Consider the following 21,062-nt stretch of genomic DNA (forward strand, 5'->3'; position numbering starts at 1 on the left):
TGCCTTTGTGAATCAGACATTGGAAAATGGCCTTTTCTTATTGTGTGGTGGGTTTTCAGTGCAGCTGGATAGGGGAAAATGGTGCTTAAACAGTGCCAAGTCTCTCTACATGGATTCCAATGAAGTAGAAGTTGTGACTGGTTTGTAACTGATTCATGCCTCTAAGTTGCTTAAACCATCCAAAGACACATCTCTTGATGTTGCTCCCTTGTTTGGATCCTTACAGCAAAACCATGATGAACTAAAGCGATGTAACACATGAAAGTTTGTTTTGGATTTCTCCCTCAAACTATAGCTGCTGTTGGGGCTTTCTGCCACGAATGGTTTTAATTGTCAGAATGGCTTATTTCTCTTGTCTGTAAACATTGTGGGACGGTCTCATTCCTTCCTATGGGATGCATGGACTGGAGTTTACATGATTTCTGGTTTTCCTGTTGGTTATTCTTTCTGCCGAAGCAGCAGATGGATAACACAGAATTCAGAATTCAATATTTTTATATTTAATATATTACATTCAATATAAAAAATATTCAGAATACGTTTATTCTGAATAAAAAGTAAATGAATTTGATGCTGTTTCATTTTTCCTTGTCCCCCTTTACTGGGGTTTGTAGAGAGGTCAGCTATATGGTTTAGTAACAGTGATTTATATTGCAAGTAATGTGCTTCTTTGCTAAATGATTATGTGGCATTATAAAATAACTGTTCACAGCACCACAGTGATGTGTGTTCTGACTTTTTTCTTAAGCCTTGCCTTAACAAAAGGCATGGTGAAAGCAAGAACAGGAAAGATTTAGAACACGGTATTTGAAGGTTGAGGTTAAACCGCTATTAAGCTCTTATTTTTGAAGAGGCAAAGTAAGAGGAGGTTCTAAAGAGCATGTTGCACAACCAGCTGTGTGTAGTTAACCCTGTTAACCCTGGCTACCTCCAACCATAAGGAGTTTTCTAAAGCACATAGCAGAGTGTCTTTTGACTGACTTTCCTTATTCAGCTATTTGATAGGTATTTATTATCATTTTTCCCCTCATTTGTTTCTTCCTCCTCAGTCCTGAGGATGTCTTAAATGGCAGTGTTTATAGAAGTCTGAGAGCTCCCAAGACCATTAGTGGAAGACACTTCAAAGACATCTAGATAAACAAAAAAATTAAATTTTATCTCAGTAAATCCATAACAGACTGATTGACATGCTGCTTGCAAACACACACTCAGGTTTCTTGAGTTACAGTTACATCTTCCTTTTTGCCTCAGAAATTGTAGCATTGGTAATGCCACTTACAAGGGCCAGGTCCTGAAAGCTTCCTCAGTGCCTGGTGCCATAGTGAGTGTGAGCATCTGGGCCTTGTCAGTAGGCGTTTCATAGACCATACGAGAGCTTCCTTCTGGAGCAAAAGAAAAATTCTAACCACTGAGGCTGTCTTGATGTTTTACTGTCTCAAAGTGTTTTTTGTCATCTTTCCTTTATTCAGCCACTGAGCAACTTTGATGTCCAGTTTCTGAATGCAGTTGGAGACCTGTTGGACCTTATTCCTGCATTGTTTGATTATTCTCTACGAGGTGGACAATGCAATGTGGATTCAGGAGGCCATGGGAGATACCAGTGGGACATGGGACACTGCTCTGCACTGATCAAGGTGAGCACCAGAACTTAATCTCCAGTGACTGTGTTGGTTTGCAGTGTCATGAGTCTGCATTTCTGGGGTCTTCCCTGTTCATGTTGCATGTGCATAAAGAGACTTCTGTCAGGGATCAAGATGCGTATATACAGTTGTCATTTGTGCCTCTATAGGATTTTGAGTCCAGTTTTTCTCACTTGTGTTCAAGGGGAGGGAAAAGACCAAACTAAAACCACAGAGATGGATGTTGAAAAGCTGCTAGAACTGCTAGGGAATGAGGAACTACCAGGGAGGGAAGACTAAATGAGAATAATTCATTCACCTAGAGAAGTGAAGTCTGAAAAGGGATGTTGTGAGTGACTACAAATGCATTGGGCAAATAAGCAGGGGAAAAAAGGATTATTTAAACTAAAGGGTAGTGTTAACATAAAAACAAATGGATGCAAGTGGCTGATGTTTTCTGTTAACAGTGATACCTTTGAATGGCTTTTCAGTAGGAGCGATGACAGAAAAAAACCCCACAGTTTTAATATAAGTGACTGATGCATCATGTTGGCAATTACATTTTTCAGTTAAAATTGTTAAGAAGATTTAATCAGCATCCAGAGAGTCAATGTATCGCAGAGCAACAATATTCACCTTAAATTGAGAAACGTGAACTAAAGTATTTGCTTACAGTAAGAGGTTTCTGAGCTAACAACAAATCGTAGAACCAGGGAAGTATTTTGAATATATGTACTATCAACATATATATTTACCTTTTCAAATTAAATTTACTTGCATTTCTTTCTGTACTTCACTTCAAAATGAGCCAGAGGAATTCTCACAGAAATGGCATGTTTTAAATTGATGTCAGATATGTTTGAAAATATGTGATTTGAATGTGTGAATAGAAATATGCCAAATGAAACTGGAGGAAAACCTATACCATGTGATGCAGGTATCCCAAATAACCCCACGATGTTTTATTTTGAAAACAACACATAGGCAAGAATTGTTTCTATAGGTTTCAGAAATTTCATTTAGTACACAGCTAAAAGCACAAGAATCTGCGCTTTCTTCAATAATGCAATTAATCAAACTACTTAAAACAAGTAGTTCTCCCAGTTTCTATCAAGTAGAAAACATGCAGAATATCATGAGGTCTGAAATTATTAATCTTTCTGCTTCTGTTTTCCAGGTTCTACCAGGATATGAGAATATATATTTTGCCCATTCCAGCTGGTTTACTTATGCAGCCACACTGAGAATATATAAGCATTGGAACTTCAATATAGTTGATCCATATACCAGCACCGGCCGTGTCTCATTCAGTAGTTACCCAGGTAAAGTCAAGAAAACCAAAAATATGTAGATATTCAATTTAGCATGGACCACCTTACTGTCTTGTAGCTGTCCTGGCTGTGAAAAGGATGGTAACTCAACAAGCACTGGCTTCAATCCACCTTAGAACTTATAGCCACCAAGAGAACAAAATGCCAGCTTGAATTTTCTGTCTTGAACATGATATTGTTGTCATTGTCTTTTGTTGTTGATTAATCACCTTTAGTGTTCTGAATAGTACTGGTTAAATATTTTACCTCTGGCACAAACATGCTGCTTTGAATTCTGCTTGTGTAGTCTGCAGTCATCTCAAGTGCTGAACTCTTCACCATGCCTGTAGCATTTGCATGTTTGGTAACAACAATTTTGAGTGCTTCTGTTTACCACTGTGACGTGACTCCTACTGCAATGGGATTATTACTGAGTATCAAACACTTGCTGTTTGAAAGTGTATCGGCTTCTTTGGTCTTGGGTTCAGGAGCCTTCAGTTGTTTTGTTGTTTTTTGGGTTTTTTTCCCTTTCCCCCCACATCTTCCTTTTCCACCTTCTCTATAAGCTGTTGCAGAAGAGAGTATGTTTTAATGCTTATTTGGTACGTTAGTAATATAGCCAGCCAAAATATTTAGAAAAATATTCTTTTGGGAAGATTAGACCAAATGTTAGAAATTGCCAGCAAGTAATGTTTGAGGAGCATAATATGTGCTCTTGGTAGTACCGAATAGCACCAAGAAATGGGAGTGTGAAAAACCGAAGCAAATCTGTAACTCCCTCTTAGAGCTGACATTGCGTAAAGTTTTAGAGGTGAAATTTCAAGTTCAAAATACCTAAACAGTCAAAAATTTTCATAAAACATTTTAAATGAAGTAAGTACCATAGCAGAGTCTCTCATTCTCGTGAAATTTTGTTGGCTAATGATTTCAAAATGTGCTTTGTGGAGTAATGGTGCTTTACTGTAAGGGCAAGGGTTCTTCATGGCAGGGTGTCCTGAGACTGCGACTGGGAGAATGTTTTGAAAAGCAGTTGCAGTCATTTCACATTGAAAAAAAGACTTTTTCTGTGGGGGTCTGACCCTCCTCAGGAATGCAGCATTTTCTGACAACTGAGATTTTTAATTTGAGGAAGGGAGTAGGGGTAGTCTGAATGTCTCTTGAGTGCACAGCCTTTGAAGAGCTTGGGTTATCTGTGATTGCCTTGGAGGAATTTCACTTGCTTGTTGCAAGGAATTTTGCCAAGCCTGTGTAATTTGGTTGAAAGCAAAGGTTTCTGAGCTCTGTTCATCATGTGAATGTTCATGAGGTTATTCTGGCTCTCATATCTCTCAGCTGAAATACTGATGATAGCACTACCCTTGACAAGAATGTGGCTCTGTTTAGCAACTGTTGTATGCTGCATTGTGCTGCAGATTCAAAATTGGGGATCATGATCAGCCACACAGAGCATTTATTATTTTAATTTTAGTGGATGCCTGTGGTGATGTCTTTCAGTTGTCCCCTTTTGTGGATTCTTTGTATAAGGAAATAAAAATATTATGGTTTTATGAGACTGGCAAAGCATAGTGTGTGGCAGGATACCTGAAAATCAGCTACTGCTTTGCTGAAATGGTTGGTGTCAGTATAGGACACGAAACAACACAAGCGCATACACTGCTGCTCTCAAGGTGAAGAAAAGGGAAAGTTTGTTTTCTGACTCCAACACTTACAGTTTTCCAAAAGTGACAGTGGATTGGAGGGGGAAAGTGCCACCTCTCCAATGACACTGGACAAACCTATGGTCCATCAAATTTCTCTTCTTCCATAAAAGAATGCAAAACAATAAGTTATTTACAGGAAGTGTGTGAGAAAGTTTGCTACAAGAATGTAAACATCAGAAGGCTTAGAAAATCTTAAAAAATCAGGTCGACAGTTGGGGGTCTGTTCATTGGTATACAAAATCCCAGAGTGCTTCCCTGAGAGGGCTGAGGTCTGCAGAGGTGGCTGATTTTAAAGCCTCCTATTGCCATGTGGACTCTGGCATAGTGGTGTGGGAAGGTGTACTTCTACCAACAAGATGAGTGAGAGCTGTTGCACAGCATAGTTCCCATGGCTACAGTGAAGTTAGAGAGGCCTGTGGTATGCACAGGGTGCTCACTGATTGCACCGTGCTATCACAAGCACTAGGCAAGCATGGTCCATTGGCTGCAGCAAATTGCATTAGCTGTGGGTGTAGTTCACAGAGCTGCAGTTTTCCATGGCATGAGTAAGCACTGGCCTAATAATGCTCCAGGGACATCACGTAGGAAGGAGGCAACTGCCAAATTCCTCTGCTCCATGTTATGATGAGAGATATTTTCAGAGCATCTGACTCTGGAATCTGCAGCTCCTGGCCATGGTTCAGCCTGACAATTGTAATGTCTACTTGCATAAATGTTCTGGCTTTTAGTCTCTGTCCTGATAGACATAAGAACCAGTAAGAAAGGCCTACCTAATAATCTCACCTGAATAGTAACATGATCCTATGGACATAGAACTTTTAACTTCTGGAGGAAACAGAGAGCACTAAAAGACAGGTGCCCTTCTAGGCCTTCAGTGACACTTAACTGAGTTATTCAAAGATTGTTGTCATCCAGTAAGATAGGATATAAAGTAAAATTATGCTGCTGTCCAAAAGGTGTGTCAGAAAATGTTAAGGGATCATTTGTCTTCTGAGAAGGAATATGCCAAATCCATGATTTCTCCTGGGGTCACAGAATAAAATTATCTATATTATTTATTTATTTACTGAATTTCAAAAGACAGGCTACTAGATTGCAAAAATTAGTATTAGCTGTGACTCAGTTTAGAGGTTCTGAGGCTACTGACTAACCATGATTTGTGTTAGGGTGTGCATTGTGGTGCAGCTGGAGGGCCTTGCACTTCTTCGCTCATGTTGTGAGTGAGCAGGTAGGAGGACAGGCAGGAGTTAGAGTCCATCCCAGCTTCCCCAGCAGTTACCAGTGTTCTGCCACCAAGTTCAAATGTCCATTGTTAACAGCATATCTTCTCTGCTGCTTTCTCCCTTTCAGAGCAGCAGTAGTCCTGCAGAGGCACAGTCAAGTGGGAATTAATGGGAGTTGTAATCTCTGTTTTTGCAGAATGATTTCTGTACTTGCTGCTCATTTCCACACTAACTCACCTGAATTCTCACTTGAACTCTGCTCATAGTCTTTGTCTGCAGAGCTGCACGTAAGACAGTTCTGTGAACCTTTGGAAAGGAGGAATGTCTCTGAACTGAAAGCTTGAGCTTCATTGTCCTCTTCAAGCTCTGGACATGAGTACTTCCTGTGGCTTGTGAATCAATGCATAGCAGAGAGAACTGAAATTGTACAGAGAATGTTACTGTTCCTCACAAATGTTGAATGAAGCTGTGCTCCTGTGAGGGAGTAAGGAAGTGATAGAGACAAGGTAGGTTCTATGTTTTGTGCCACATATCCAGTGGTGGATCAGACAGGAACCTGCACTTCTCCTCCCTCTGTGCCCCTTACCCTCCTCACCTCTGGTCAGTTCTTTACACTGCCCATTGAGGCATTCAAAGAAATGAGCCAAACTAACTGATAAAATTTATGATTTTCTTTGGATAGCAGGGGGGTTGCAGCTTCCAGGATTCCAGGAGCTCTTTTGGACTCCATTTAAAAGCAGGAATGTGCCATTTTGACTAAGCACTCTGGTTTGGATAGTGAACTACCTTCTCTGTGCTCAGACACGATCTTTTAAAGTATGTTAATTTGATTTTAGCAGCTTAAACAAAACAGCTGAAGAAGAACAGTTGAAGACTTTTACTTCCACCTCTCCTCCTCTGGTCCATTATTGGGATCTTTCTGGGTTGAGCTAGGTGGTGATGTGGGAGTAAGATGGCACAAGTTGTCTTGATGGGTGACTATACACGTCATATACATATCTATCTGTCTGTCTGTCTATCTATCTATCTATCTATCCATGCTAAGGCAGGAGAGAGAGGTAGTTTGTGTCCCTTGCTTTGAAGCAATCTGGTGTTAATGCAGCATAATCCTTCCCCACAGCTTGAGGAAGAGCTGGGAGGAACAAACCATGGAAAAGATGGTAGCCTTTGTTCTCAGGACTACCTTGCTCATGAGATATTCCCAGACCATTTCCTGCTTCCTCCAGCATCTGTTTAAAACCTGGAGGGAAGCAAAGTGGTGAGCTTTGGAGATGAGACCAGAGCTATAGTGTGGTGTGTGCCATTTCTTAGTGCCTAGAAGAGGTGTGCAAGTGGAAGGGAGGCAGCTGATGGGTGTTCAGTCTTGACATGAGAAGCAGCTGCTGATTCTCTGCTAATCCAGAGAATACCTTTATTTTCCCATATTCAAGTGTGTTTATACACTAGAGCATTGGGCATCTCAGCTAGGAGCTACTCCCAGCCCTGAGAGGTGGGCTAGACCTCATAGCTTTGACTTCCAGCCTGTAAAGCTGACCCTTGCTACACTTGAAAGAGCACGGTGACCTTCTAAAACATCAAAAAAGCTGATGCTGTGTGGTTCAGAAAGCAGCAGTCTACCTCTTTCAGAACAATAGTATCCCAGAACGTGCTGCCACCCACATGCTCTTTGATGTGCTGACTTTCTGGAGAACACTGTGGCTCAGTTTGCAAAAAATGCTTTGCTTAGCTGATTAATGTCATGGTGAGTGAAACTCCATGTTCTGGAAACTTCCGTTTTCCAGTGGCATTTGGAAATGGAATCTAAATGGATCAGATCCAGAATATGCAATCAGAAGTACTTTTGCTTGTTTCTCTGTAGAGTTGTCAGGTTCATTGGAGGGAGCGGTTAAAAAAACCCCAAAAAACAATGAAACAAAACAAATTTGATTGAGTGTTCCTAACAGAAATGGGAAGTGGGTTTGCAGAGATGTTTTACAGGAAAAATATAGAAGAAGCATACAGTGAGATAACACCTTCATATACCACAGATTCTCATACACACTTAGAAGAATGGCTCAAGAGGACATCAAACATCTGCTGATATCTCTAGACTTCTCTACCCAGGTTTTATTTTTCTGGATGTCTTTACCATGGGTAAACTGTTGCTTGTGTTTTAGCTTCCCTTTGTTTCAGTTGATTCAGTGCCTATGCCTTAAATCAAAATGCCATCTTGGAATTATTAAGTTAGTAATAGTGTATCATGGAGGGCATGTTGTGTTATAAAACATTTCAGGATAAAACTTGGTAAATACTAAGGCCCAGAAGGAAATCCCCTTCTTTTCAGCTTAGCTGAGCTTTGCAGTTTATTTGAATTACAGAGTTCAACCTTCAGTTCATTCAGCATCTTTCCTTGTGTTAGCACTTGTTTTGAGTCAAGTTTTTCTGTTCTATCTCAGCTGTTGATTGAAATTGAAGAGAGAAATTACTTAGTTTGTTTTGAACTAGGACACTGGGCATTGTCATCCACAAGAATTAATGCTCAATTCACATCACAATTGTTTCAACAATTTCAATTATTGCCTGTGTTTGGGCAAGCACCACTTGACTTGTTATGCAGCAGGTTATTATTGCTAGAGTATCCCAAGTCCGTGTATAAAATAGACCGGCAGAGCCAAGTTTAGGATGTTTCTCATTTCCTTACTTATTTGAGGGAGATCTCTGCTGATAATGTACATAATGTATTGCCTCTCTCTCCATGAGTAATACCAGATGCCAGGGTGCTCAGTTCTATTCTATACTGATATTTTTTTAGAGAACAGATGTCCACACAGTGTATGTTCCTGGATCTGTTCTAATTTGAGAACTTGCTTCTTTAAAGAAATTTTGCTGAACTAGAGCCCTTAAAGATTACTTTTGCTTGAAGGTGGTCTGCCTTTTGATAAAAGCCCAGGAGTAGGAGGCAAAGCTGGGTTGTCTCACTTGCTGTCATAGGTTGGTGAGCTTTGCAGATTGTGTTAATAAAGTTTGCTGTGGAAGATTTCATAGAGGAGCTCAACTATTATGGTGTAACACAGCATTTTAGCATTTTGTACTCTTTGAAGACGGATGCTATTAAAAACTTCATAACAAGAGTTTAGGCTCTGTATGACTTCCCCATGACCAGCTTTGTTAACAACCTTTCTTCCCCAGCCTGGCAGCCATTTCTCTGCTGAGTAATCTAAAGGCCAAGTTATTTCTGCTGTACAAGTAATCCCCATACTATCCAAGGCATATAGCTGACCTTTGCAGCTCTGTATGCCACCTCCTGGCAAAGGGTTTGCAACTGGACCTAGCACTTCTGTTGGCATGTAACCTGGAAGGCAATCCTGCCCACAGATCCATCACTGTATTGACTTTGCAGAGCTGGCAGGAATAAAAAACCCCCGTGACAACATGTCAGGAAGAGGAGTAGGTAGAGCTTCTCCTCTATATACAGGATGTGGTTTATGATTTTAAGAGATGCCCATGTCTTGAGATGCTTTTAAGAATACTTAGGAAAAGATTAAACTAGAAGGAAGATTTTTCTGCTTGATTTAATACAGAAGGAGTTAATTAAGGGGATTAATTCAAATTAATTAAATGAATTTATGTTGTCTTTACAGAGTAAAAATCTAAAACTGATACTGGTTGATGAAAGTGTTTTTGTGGAGTTTGTACTTTGCTTTGGTTTTCATTGATGAATTTTTATATTTTTTTAGTTCACTTCTTTGTTAGAAACAAACACTTGACAGGCATTTAGGGTATGTAATCCTTAGCATAAGACATAGGTTGACTTATGGAGAAGCTTCCAGGCTTGGCATACAAACACAAAGCAAATGCTTTAGACAAAGAATTAGGTGTCTTGAAATCGTGACAGTTTCTCATTTCAAACTGTGTTGACAGGTGGGCCCAAAGCCCTTGCAGAAGTTACTACCTCATCTTTAATCTTTGTACAGTTTCAGTTCACACACACACGCATGGACTCATCCATATCCTCATCACTTATCTCTGTTTTGTTTTATGAGTATGTCAAAGGTTCACAAAGATAACAGGTTTTGTGTTACTGCTTTTTAAGGCTTTTTGGTGTCCCTGGATGACTTTTACATACTGGGCAGCGGCTTGGTAATGTTGCAGACTACCAACAGTGTTTATAATGAAACCCTCATTAAGCAAGTGGTGCCTGAATCCTTGCTAGCTTGGCAGAGGGTCCGCATTGCCAACATGATGGCAAATGATGGCAAAACTTGGGCAGAGACCTTCTCCAAGTGCAACTCTGGTAAGTACACCTGTATGTGCATCTTAGGAAAAAAGATGTGTTCCTTCTACCTCTTGTGCTTGTTTCCTTCCCTTGGCAGGACATGTAACTCTCTCTGTTCTCGTACCCAGGAACCTACAACAATCAGTACATGGTTCTAGACCTGAAGAAGGTCAAGCTGCAGAGGAGCCTTGATGAGGGTGCATTGTACATTGTCGAGCAGATCCCAACCCTTGTGGAGTATTCTGATCAAACAAATGTTCTCCGGAAAGGTAATAGCTCCTATAGTAGTTATTGGCTTAGGAAAACCATCTCTTTATGCTGACTGAGAATTGTGTTTTGTACCAGGGAAGGGTTTGTTGAACACCAGTCCTGAGTTTAAAGTAAGGAAGCTTAGTGTGAGCAACCCTCAGCTTTGTGTGAGCATCCCTCTGCATCTGGGTGAATTGCAATCTATTCATTTATCTGGTATGCTGTGGCAGCAATGCAGTAAACATCTGTGTCTCCTAGAAGCAGAGAAGGGAAAAATAGACTTTATCTCTTTGCTTATCTGCATCCTTGCCTTTTTTCTGGTATTATTTTGCCCTTTTGTAGAGACCAATGAGGGAATATGTGAGATCTGTTTGGGGCAGTACTAAATAACTGTGATGCTGTGGGCTACTCAAAATGATTGTTGAGTGGGTCACCCTGCAAGAAGATGAATCTTTGAATACCAAAGAAGTTCTACGTTAAATTAATCTCCTGAACTTTTCTGGATCTCTGTTTTCTGATAAATATTTGCTTTTTAAAAGGTTCTTTAATTCCCTAGCAAGACTAGCAAGAACTTGACGGAAAACAAACAAAAATCTTGGTCAATCAGAACATTCACTGTCAGGTTTCATTTCAAGTGTTTACTAGACACTTACAACATCAACAAAAAGCCTGAACCTTAAGTGTGTCTGGTGCTTTGTGCTCCTTCCCCTAATCACATGCTGAGGGGATAAATTGATGAATTGCTCATCATCAAAATGATGGGAAATTTGTCTATGTTAGCAGCTGGGCTTGGTTCTCTTTGAAATTTTTCCTTGTGTCTAGCTTCTTGGAAAGTTCTGGCTTATTCCAGGCACTGCCACATTGTCAGTCTCTTTTGTCTTCCTTTACCTTGGGCTTCTCAATGCTGTGTTGTGCATGGGATGCAGACAAAGAAGCTGACAGAGACCCTCTAGCTCTGGCACTGGAAACATTGCAGCCCCAGCATGGCAGTGCTATACCTGTGCAGAGAGGCCAGGCTTGGCAGATACCTTGAGTTCCTTTTCAGCAATGATTTTGGAGCAGCTGTGTAGCATTCTCTGTAGGACTCAGCCCAACTCCTGGGCTTGGGCACACAGTGACCACTTCTTCCCTCAGAGATGTTGTAGCTGCTCTGTTCTCAAAGGTGGCAGCATGTATTAGTAGTTACACATTACCTACAGAAGTTACACTTCATACCTACAGTATGTCTTTTCCCAGATATCTAAGTGTACCTTGTGCATACTGGATAATAGAGCAGTCAGTCTCTGGGAATTTAAACATTAGGAGGACAGCCTTCAATGCACAGGGTGAGCTAAGCCCTGCCAAAGTGCAGTTTTGGAGACCTCAGCTGCTGTAAGCAGCAGATCTGAACTCCTCCATGCCATGCAGGACACCAGGCAAGTCCCATCAAGGCCCCTGCCCTGTTCCCAGGTGCTTGGAGCAGCTCAGGTGAAGGAGGTTTATCTTTCTCAAGACCACTGCTGGCTTAAAGCCTTTGTAGAATAGCTGACCCTGGCAAGCTCCATCATTGCCATGTAGCAGGTGTCCCAAGATAATGCACTTTGGGCACGCTAGTTTGGTCAGAGTGAGTTTGCCATCAGCATCTGCTTTTTAAGTCTCTTTGAAGCATAAACCTAGAAACAACAGAGAATGAGAATTGAAATCTCAGGTTAACAAAAGCAAGTATTGCTGTAGTAAACATTGTACTGAGGAAAAATGAAGCATTTCCTTATGCAGGTTTGAAAATTGAAAGATTTTTTTTTTTTTATGGCTTCTGTTGTTTTTGTAGGGCAGTGCAGATGAGTTCTCACTACCAGGAATCTCTTACGTTGCCCTTTCCAGGCAAAGATGTCCGGGTGCTTTCTGTATATTGACAAAGAAAGCTCAGAAATCCTTTAGAGAAGGTGAGGGAGGGCAACACTGTCTGAAGAGAAGGAGTAGGTCACAGGAATAGGCTGCACTTCATTTTTCTTGATGATGAATGAGTAATATATCAAAATCAACACATCAGAGCAAAGCCTGGGATCTGAGTGTCTTCTGCCATATGTGCAATATTCTTATTGCTCTGTCTCTCCATGTTGCTGATACCTTTTGCTCTCTTAAGTGCAGAGGAGGAAAGCATTTTGATTCGGGGATTTTTTGCTGTCTTCATGTCATCCCTTCCTTTCAACTTTGCAGTTTCTCTTGACTTGTTTTTTGTCACTGTGCACCCTGCCAGGTTTCACTGGCTTATAGCAGCCCTTGGGTAAAGCCTGGCTTAGGTTGTCTGCTGCACTCTTTGCATGGGATTTGCAGTCTTGCAGAGCCTGAGACACAGAGGAGCTCTTGCTAGAGGAGAACTTTAATAGCTTTCTCTGTTTTAGCAATTTTAACAAGTTTTTCCAGGTGGGAGAAAGAGGTCATCTGTACACACTGTGTTCATGTGAGACAGCAGCAACTTTTTGAATCACAGCTAAACCTTACTGGTTTGGAAACTGATGTATCCGTGTCCTCGGGCCTGCGTCGTTACAGGCTGGCAAGTTGCTCATTTCTGGAGGACGCCTGTATTACAACACAGCCTGTACACAACCTGTTTCCTTCAGGTAGGCTCTAGGTCACGTAAGCAAATGCCAGCAGACAGGAATACCCTGTCTTCCCTATCCTAGGCAGGACCCAAGCTGGTGAGGCCTCCACTCAGACAGTGCTCCACTGCTTATGCTGTCTGCATATCCTTCAGTTTGTATTTGTGTGTATTGCTCCCAGTGAGTTCCAGTTGATTTTCTTGAGCATCTTACACCAGACTCCTCACACTATGCTGGGCTGATTTTAATATGTAGAGGCCTGCATTTACCAGTGCCCAGATAGTAAATCTCTAAACCAAATCCTAATGTGTGTGATTTGAGAATGAACAACAAGGGAATGTTAGTGCTTTGGAGACAACTTGAAAGTGTGCTACTCTTGGGCCTAGCTCATGTTATATACTTGCTGCCTAAACAATAGAAAAAATTTAAATGTTAAGGTATAGTTATCTATTTTTATATATTCTAGGACTTCCTGTACCCAGATTCTGACCTGGAAGGTCTCCTGGTTCTTTACAAGAGCTTTCCACAGCGGTCTTCTTTCAGGCAGTTTTGTGCAGGATTGCTTTTGGAAAAGTTAGAGCAAGGCTCTGCTCTGCTGATCACTTCTTAACCTTCAAAGGCATCTACTGCCAAATGTGCAGCAATCCCCCCTCTTTCTTTATAGCTATGTGCAACCCCCACTGCACAAAGCATGTGTGTGCTGACCTGCCTCCTGTTCACGCTGAGTGTCTGTGGTCTCCATGTGTTTGTGTGTGTCAGTCCCTCCCTGACATCTCAGCATGGTGTGTTCTGCTTTGGTGAGATGGGAAGGGGGCAAAACCAGAGTGACTTCAGGCCTCTCACTGTGAAGTTTGTGGAGGTAAATGATTTTGCAGTCCTTTAAGGTTCAGCAGGGAAACCTCTGCCAGAGGGCTGTGGCCATGCTGCATGTTCAGGCTCCTGCAAGTCTGATCTCAGCTGTTTTGCAGGATGAGTCCTGAGGCTGGAAGTTTGGGGGCGGGTTGCCTGGGTATGCAGTCTCCGGTGATGTTACGCTGGGAGTCAGCCCTGGTCATGCCAGTGACTGTTGCCTTAGTGTGTTCAAACCAGTTTTCTGTGTTGTTCCTCGACATGCTGCTGAGGCAATAGAATGTGGAAAATTAATTCTTTTCTTTTCTGATACAAGCAAGAGCATCCAGCTTTTCCAAGTGATTAACAGATTGGGATTTGTCTCTGACAGGTTACTGGCCTTCATACAATATCCCTTTCCATGAAAAGATTTACAATCTCAGTGGGTATGCATCATACGTTGTCAAGTATGGCATGGATTTCTCCTATGACCTTGCTCCAAGAGCCAAAATCTTCCGTCGAGACCAGGGCAAGGTGACCAACTTGGAAAGCATGAAGTACATCATGAGATACAACAGTAAGACACCTGTTTGTGTGCTGTGGAGCTGATCTTAATAAGCAGAGTTACTTTATGTCTTGGATTATAGTGGTAAGCTGCAGCCTCACATACAGATCAGTTATATTGTCCTAAATGCAGAATACACACAAGGCAAAAAGGTAACACAAGCTTACTTTGGAGGTAGGAAACTGGGCTAAAGTTGCTCTATCAAGAGCAAGGCCCCTTGGGCTTGTTATGTGACTTTTCCAGAAAGCTTCTGACTCCAAGAGAGTACTCCAAGAGACCTCATGGACTGTTGTCACCTAAATACATCTACAGCCTGTCAATCTGGAAAACCTTAAATCCTAAGCAACAGTTAGATGTGATCAGACCAGAGAATTTAGTGTAAAACTTGAGGTCTTTTTCCATGTTCAGGCAAATGGTCTTTTACAGATGGGATAGAGTTAATTTTCTTAGTGGTTAATACAGTACTGTGTTTTGGATTTAGTATGAGAATAATGTTGATAGTTCTATTATTTTAACTCCAGTGTTTTAGTTGTTGGTAAGTCAAGGACTTTTCAGTTTCCCATGCTCTGCCAGCAAGCAGGTGCACAAGAAGCTGGCAGAGCAAGGCCAGTACATCTGACCTGAAGTGGCCAAAGGGATATTCCATACCATTGAACCTCATACTTATTGTGTAAACTGTGGGAATTGGCTGGAAGGGGCTGATCCCTGCTCAGGGATGGGCATTGCATTGGTCAGCAGGTGGTGAGCAATTGTATTGTGAATTACTTCTTTCTCTAAGGGTTTTTTTCTCTTGCCCTCCCTCTCCTTTTTAATTTTTATTATTAACAATTCACTTATTGAAACTGTTGTTATCTCAACCCATGGTTTTTATTTTTTTCCAATTCTTCTCCCCATCCTGTGAGGGGTGAGGCTTGGAGGGATGTGGATGAGCAGTTGTGTGGTACTTAGTTGCCAGCAGGGGTTGAACCAGGACAGTAGATAATGCTCTGTTGTTTTTTCCTGACAGGGCTCTCCTTAACTGGATTAAACCCAGCTTAATTAACTTCTGGCTAAGCCCATCTCAGACTACTGATAGCTTTAGATGCTATATTTTTATTCCCAATTATAGGGAGCTTGCTGATTACTGAACTTGAGGTTTGGGAGGCGTCTCCCAGGGTGGGGTGTCATTCCTGTCTGGGCTGTGAGTAGATGCTGAGCTCACCACCTTCCCCTCCTGGCTTGCAGTTACTGCAGTAGGTGTTCAAAGGTTTTGCTTCTTTACACTTATTTTAATCCAGAACAGGAAAACAAAGGCTCTCATTTCCCCCTCTCTCTCTCCCCACCCCCCAACCTGCCACTTCCCTTTCTCTTCTGCTTTTCTCTCCTGACAAAGTTTCTACAAGCTTTTGTCATGTAGAATTTCATCAGGTGGAATTGCAGACACTTGTGGTTAGAGGTTGGCAATGGTGCCCCTTGGTTGCAGAACTAGCTGTATGGTCTTGAATTAGGAGCTTGTCTACTTAATGTCCTGTGGCTGGTACCTAGGGAGAAGCACAAAAGCAATGTGACAGAGTGCAGTTACCCAGTTTTTAGTGGCTCCAGTACGTGGCATCAGCTTTTTGTGAGGGGGCTAACTTTTTTTCTTTTCTTCTGCTCTTCCCACCACATTTCACTCCAGACTATCAGCATGATCCTTATGCTGAACACAATCCTTGCAACACCATTTGCTGCCGGGAAGACCTGAATCCTTCTATACCAGTGCCTGCAGGCTGCTATGACACCAAGGTAAATTACCTCAATTCCAATATCTGCTGAATGTTGGCTGCAGCCTGGCCAACATGGCCAGGCATGTCTGTTCCCTCTTTTCATGCTGTCCCAGTGCTTGGGCACCTCCTCAGATGGGAATTCTCTGCAGAGTCTCATTTCCTGTCCCTGACATCAGTCCTGGCACAGTGGCACAGGATACAGGGGGAGATGTATGAAACAACTTAATCCATGGGAGCTTGTGGCATTCAGGGGTTAAACTCCAAATCCTTACAGCAGGAAATGAGTCTTCAGCTCACTCAGGGAAGGAGACTGTGGTACAGCCTCAGCCTCCTGTTCATTAGAACTCTGTGGGTGCCTCCCAGAGCCCACAGGAAAGGGGTTGCAGTCTCACTTTAGGTTTACATTTACAAAAGCCTGGTTCTCTAGTAAGCCACCCCGCTCTGGGGCTCCACCTCTCTGCAAAACTGCTTTCTGAAAAGTTTGGTGAAGATCACTTTGCATTTTAGGGGTATGTGGGAAAATCCTTAGACCCACTGTCCTGGAGAAAACAGCATGCATCTTAGGCAGGTTATATGATTTTCACCCTGAAGAGCAATGCCCAAGTAAGCAGCTGTGCTGAAAAGTTGTTCAGTGTTTTATCCTGTGGGGTCCAGCTTGCTGCATTTCTGGATTACGAGTTTGGTTGCTAGGATGGAACTGGGGGGGCCTATTTTAATATCTCCATTGCTGTGTCCAGCCAGCTGTGTGTTGCAGTGGACAGTAGTGGGAGATTCCCAGAGCTGGGTAATACAAGAGGAATGTAGAAAATGGCTTTGTAGAGGGGTCTGGTAAGGGAGTGGTCAATGCCTGCTGCAGTGCCTTAGCCAGCACAGTTAGGCAAGGGGAATGGGCTGGGCTGGAGGTGGAATGGGGAGCTTAAGAGGGGCATTGCAAGAAATGACCCAGAGCACAGGCCAAACCTGTTCTAGTTATAAACCCTACCAACACATTTAGTGTCTGAGTTCTGGAAGATGGAGGAGGCTTGGGACCTCTTTGGAGACTATGAAGGAGCAGTGCAGAGCCTGGGTAGCAATATTTATTCTGCTGCCTTTCTCCATTCCCGACTTGCCCTGACATGCCCCGGGGATGGCCCAGGTGCTCAACATGCAGCAGAGCTTAGTGCAGACCCCTCATCCGCCTGCTGCAGCCCCATAAAATCAGGGAGGGTTGGCCTGAGGGCAGATGCTCTGGCTCTTTCAGCCTGGCAAGGGCAAGTGTGGGCTTGTGGTTTGCTGGTGTCCTTCAGCACTGGCTGCTGCATGACTGGAGGTGCCTCTGCGCAGGGGAGGAATTGCTGCCTGTGCGTGTTTCCCTCTGCTCTCTTCCCTCACCTTATAATCAAATCTCCCAGAGCTGTTCCTGCTGGCTGGGATGGGGATGTGCCAAGCCTCACGCTGCCCTTTTGCCCCGGGTTCCTGTCCTTTGTTCCAGGTGTCGGATTTCCGCCTGGCTGCAGCATTCACGGCCTCGGCCATCAATGGCCCTCCAGTGCAGGGCGGCCTCCCGGTCTTCAGCTGGAGACGCTTCAACCGCACGCGGCACCAGGGCCTGCCCGAGTCGTACAACTTCGGTTTTGTCACCATGAGGCCCATCCTGTAAAACCAGCGCCAGCATCCACAAGTGGATTTTTTTTTTTTTAATGGAAATTTTATTTCTTGTGTAATAAATCGACCTGGATGTCCACATCCCTGTGCCTTATACCTGCCTTCCCATGTCTGCCTGCTGGGCACTTTGTACTGATATTGGCTGCTTCTCTGCAGCCCAAAGCAAGTTCCTTTCTTCTGAGCTGTTTGAGTGGCCCTTCCTCTGACTGGGATTGATGAGAAGCAGGTGGCAGAGCTTTCTGTTGATCTGAGCCATCATCCCAGCTGTTCCCAGAGCAGGAGTGAGGAGCAATGCCACCAGTGAGAGTGATCTGTTTCTAGCAGCTGGGCCAAACCAGGTGGCTGCTTTGGGCCGTGATGGCCTTACCTCAGTGCTGGCTTGATGTCTGCCTTTTGTCTGAGTAGTGTGCTGCAAGTTGCTTCCCATCAAGCGTGTGTTCTCCATGGCAGATCTGTACAGGATGTGACTTTTAGTGGCACTGTCAAAACTTCCTTTGTGTGGCCAGAGCAGCACAGGCTGCAAAAGAAGGTGAAGGGAAGCGGCCTGATGCTTTAGAAATGCCTCCGCCCCAGGCTGCAGGGACAAAAATGTGATGCAATGGATCTCTTACAAGGGATCTCTCTCTTGGAATGGATCAGCCCATGCAGTTGCTCAGTGCCATCTTTGTCTGCTCTCTCAGCTGTGGCAGGGGAATGTGACAGTGAGATGGCTGTGAGGGCCAGGGCTACTCTTAGCCTCTTAGCTACCTGTGTTTACACCAAGGAGTCGAGTCACTAGGCTGTTTTGTGCTAGATGTTCTATGTGTAATTAAATAAAACAAACAGCTCTTTCCTCACGTCCTTGATGGTCCAAGCTAAATAGTGCACAGCACTGCCCTGTGTTATGAAGGTGAAGAATGATGAGCAGTGTGAGGTTTTAATGAAGCCTCTAGTGTTTAGCTTGTGTGATGGGGAAGGGAGCAAGTTACTGGGTGAGGTTCTAGCTAAATATTTGGCTGTCAGAGTAAGGGTGATTTTTGCCAAGGGAAGAGGGAGACCAGCAGTTACAGCAAAGCTGTTGTTGATGATGAAAAATTCATGAAGGGACTGAAGTGATTTGTTTGCTGAGGTAGGAGGTAGGTGTGAGATGCTGTGGGCAGAGACTTCCTCCATGTGGTGGTGGAGCCACTGCCACAGACTGGATTGAATTGACCTGGGTTGAACAGGCTGCAGCAGGCATTAAGGAGAACACTTAGGGAATGGATCTGGGTCATGAAGAACACTGCAAGGATCTGAGCTGCCACCAAGCAGAGGACCAAGAATCAGCTGCTTGTTTGAAACTGAAAGCATAGAGGGGCTGGAGGATGGCTTGATTTCACTGTCATTCCTAGACAATGCAGCAACACTGCAGCATGAATTTACTGCTTTTTCACACAGTTTTATATAAAAATACAAATGGAGAAGTACTGTTTAAAAGTTGGTCCCCAGGGACCAGGAAACTGCCAATGGATTGCTGCAGTGAACAGTGTTCTTGACCGAGGGCACGGCTAGCTAGACGCTTCCACCTGCAGGGAGTGGAGCTGTGTGGCACCTGTGATGTGCCCATGACACAACAACATGCCTGGAAATGGCAGCTTTGCTTTTCTGTCACCTTGAGCCTCCTGCCCTGAGGTATGACCTGTTTTGTGCTCCAACCCAGAGTTGTGGGAAATCAGAGCTCTTCTGAGAGTGCCTTTCTGTAAGTAGATATTTACACCAATGGGACCTTGTGAGCCTTTGGACTCCAGTCTGTGTGACTGTGGCTACTTTTTGCCTTTGGTTATTCTGCTAAAGGCCACTGCATTCCTCTTGCTGTGCTGTCCTTTGTGCTTCCTTTGTTGCCAGGCCAGCCAGGGCTGATCTGCCAGTCCTGACCACAGCAGCTAGGTCCAGCTCCTCTTCCCTGTACAGCTGCATCAGTGGCCAGAGGAGACTTTGACAGCATTGCATGGCCCTGTAGGCAGGTGCAAAAGAACTGACAGATGGCTACATGAAGTTTAAAGGTCTCTTTGAGTATCTTATTTCCTTCTGCAGATGCCACTTGGAATAAAAAAAATGAAGGTATGGTCTAAGCAGAGGATTTGTGGCAGAAGTTGCCACCTTTTTCATACCCTGCTTTCAGGTTTTTCCAGGTCTTGTGGCTTCTGATTCTTTGACTTCAGGTTTCCAGGTCTGGCTGAAGAGGGACTTGGTGGGGAGATGGAAGTGGGAGGTGGTAGTGATAAATCTCTCTTGCCATAATGAAAAAATACTCTTCAGTCAATGCCTAGAGGAAATGACTTCTCTCAGCAGGACCATCAAAATTGTCACATGAACACAAGTTTTCACATGCTTTACCATCCCCCTTTTCTGAAATTCAGTAGCAAACCTGCCCCTCCTGGTTCTAGTGGTCATACCCTGCACAGCCTCCGCTCTAACAGGGGCCACAGTCTGTCGCAGCAGGAGACACCTGGGCATGGTACCAGTGCCTGCCCAGGCCAGGCTGCACAGTACTTCAGGGAGAAACCAACAGCACTGTGTTGGCAGTGTCCTGGTGCTGTGCTGCTGGCTCAGATTTGCTTCTCAGCTGACTGCTGGGGTTTTTTCAGTTTCCTTACTAGAAGCATCAGTGGTGTGCAGAAATGGACTTTGCTCTGGGGCTGTAGCACTTTCCAGACCTACCATGGAGTGTGTGCCAGAGCTACTCTGCAGCAAACAGTGTGTTCTGCACGTTCACATTCTCACTTTGCTCTACTTCAGCAGGAACTGCAATTACAGCAGTGCTTGAGCAGAGTAGTTATGCTGTATTTGATGATAAAACATAGGTTCTGCACTATGTGCAGTACATATACTTGTAGTTTAAATAGGCAGTTTGAGAAACTCAGGACTTTCAAGTGGGATTGTGCTGAGGCATCACTTCTCAAGAGTCCATCATCTTCTGGTCAGTGACTTGAGGCAAATTTTAGTAAGTGCATGGAAACTAATTATTAGCATCACAAATTAATTATATACCCTCAAAGTACAGGCTCAGCACTAACGCAGGGTTGGCACATCAGTAACTCCATGTTCTGTGTACTTTGAGTTCTCTGCAGTTTGGCAGCAGAGTTGGGTTCAAGAGGCAGATTTTCCCAGACTGCCTTCTAGTCCAGCTGTTTATTGGTCCCAAACGAGTTGCACAACATCTGCCATGGTGCTGCTCCTGGCTTCTACCCTTGAGGCAGCTGGGTGGGGGGGCAGAGCCCTTCATGATACCTGCACTGAGACATGTTTTATTATTTTTTTATAATTTATGAATCCTGATTTCATTACCCTGAGTGATGCACTTTGTGCTGTGCACAGCAGCTGCTT

The 21,062-nt window shown here is 43.5% G+C and overlaps 1 protein-coding gene across 1 annotated transcript in view; it reads left to right on the top strand.

The window, feature by feature from the left end:
* Window positions 1-17,811, top strand: part of PLBD1 (phospholipase B domain containing 1) — a 38,235-nt gene extending 20,424 nt beyond the window's left edge. Inside the window, exons 5-11 of the mRNA XM_071423077.1 lie at window positions 1,470-1,634; window positions 2,797-2,941; window positions 9,925-10,125; window positions 10,236-10,376; window positions 14,155-14,340; window positions 15,986-16,092; window positions 17,545-17,811. Of these exons, the coding sequence (XP_071279178.1) occupies window positions 1,470-1,634; window positions 2,797-2,941; window positions 9,925-10,125; window positions 10,236-10,376; window positions 14,155-14,340; window positions 15,986-16,092; window positions 17,545-17,712 (1,113 nt within the window). The 3' untranslated portion in view covers window positions 17,713-17,811. The remainder of the gene's footprint in view (window positions 1-1,469; window positions 1,635-2,796; window positions 2,942-9,924; window positions 10,126-10,235; window positions 10,377-14,154; window positions 14,341-15,985; window positions 16,093-17,544) is intronic.
* The last annotated feature ends 3,251 nt before the right edge of the window (window positions 17,812-21,062 follow it).

The sequence above is a fragment of the Agelaius tricolor genome, unplaced genomic scaffold, assembly GCF_023055355.1.
Source record: "Agelaius tricolor isolate 1412-34295 unplaced genomic scaffold, bAgeTri1.0.p SCAF_3, whole genome shotgun sequence".
Lineage (NCBI taxonomy): Eukaryota > Metazoa > Chordata > Aves > Passeriformes > Icteridae > Agelaius > Agelaius tricolor.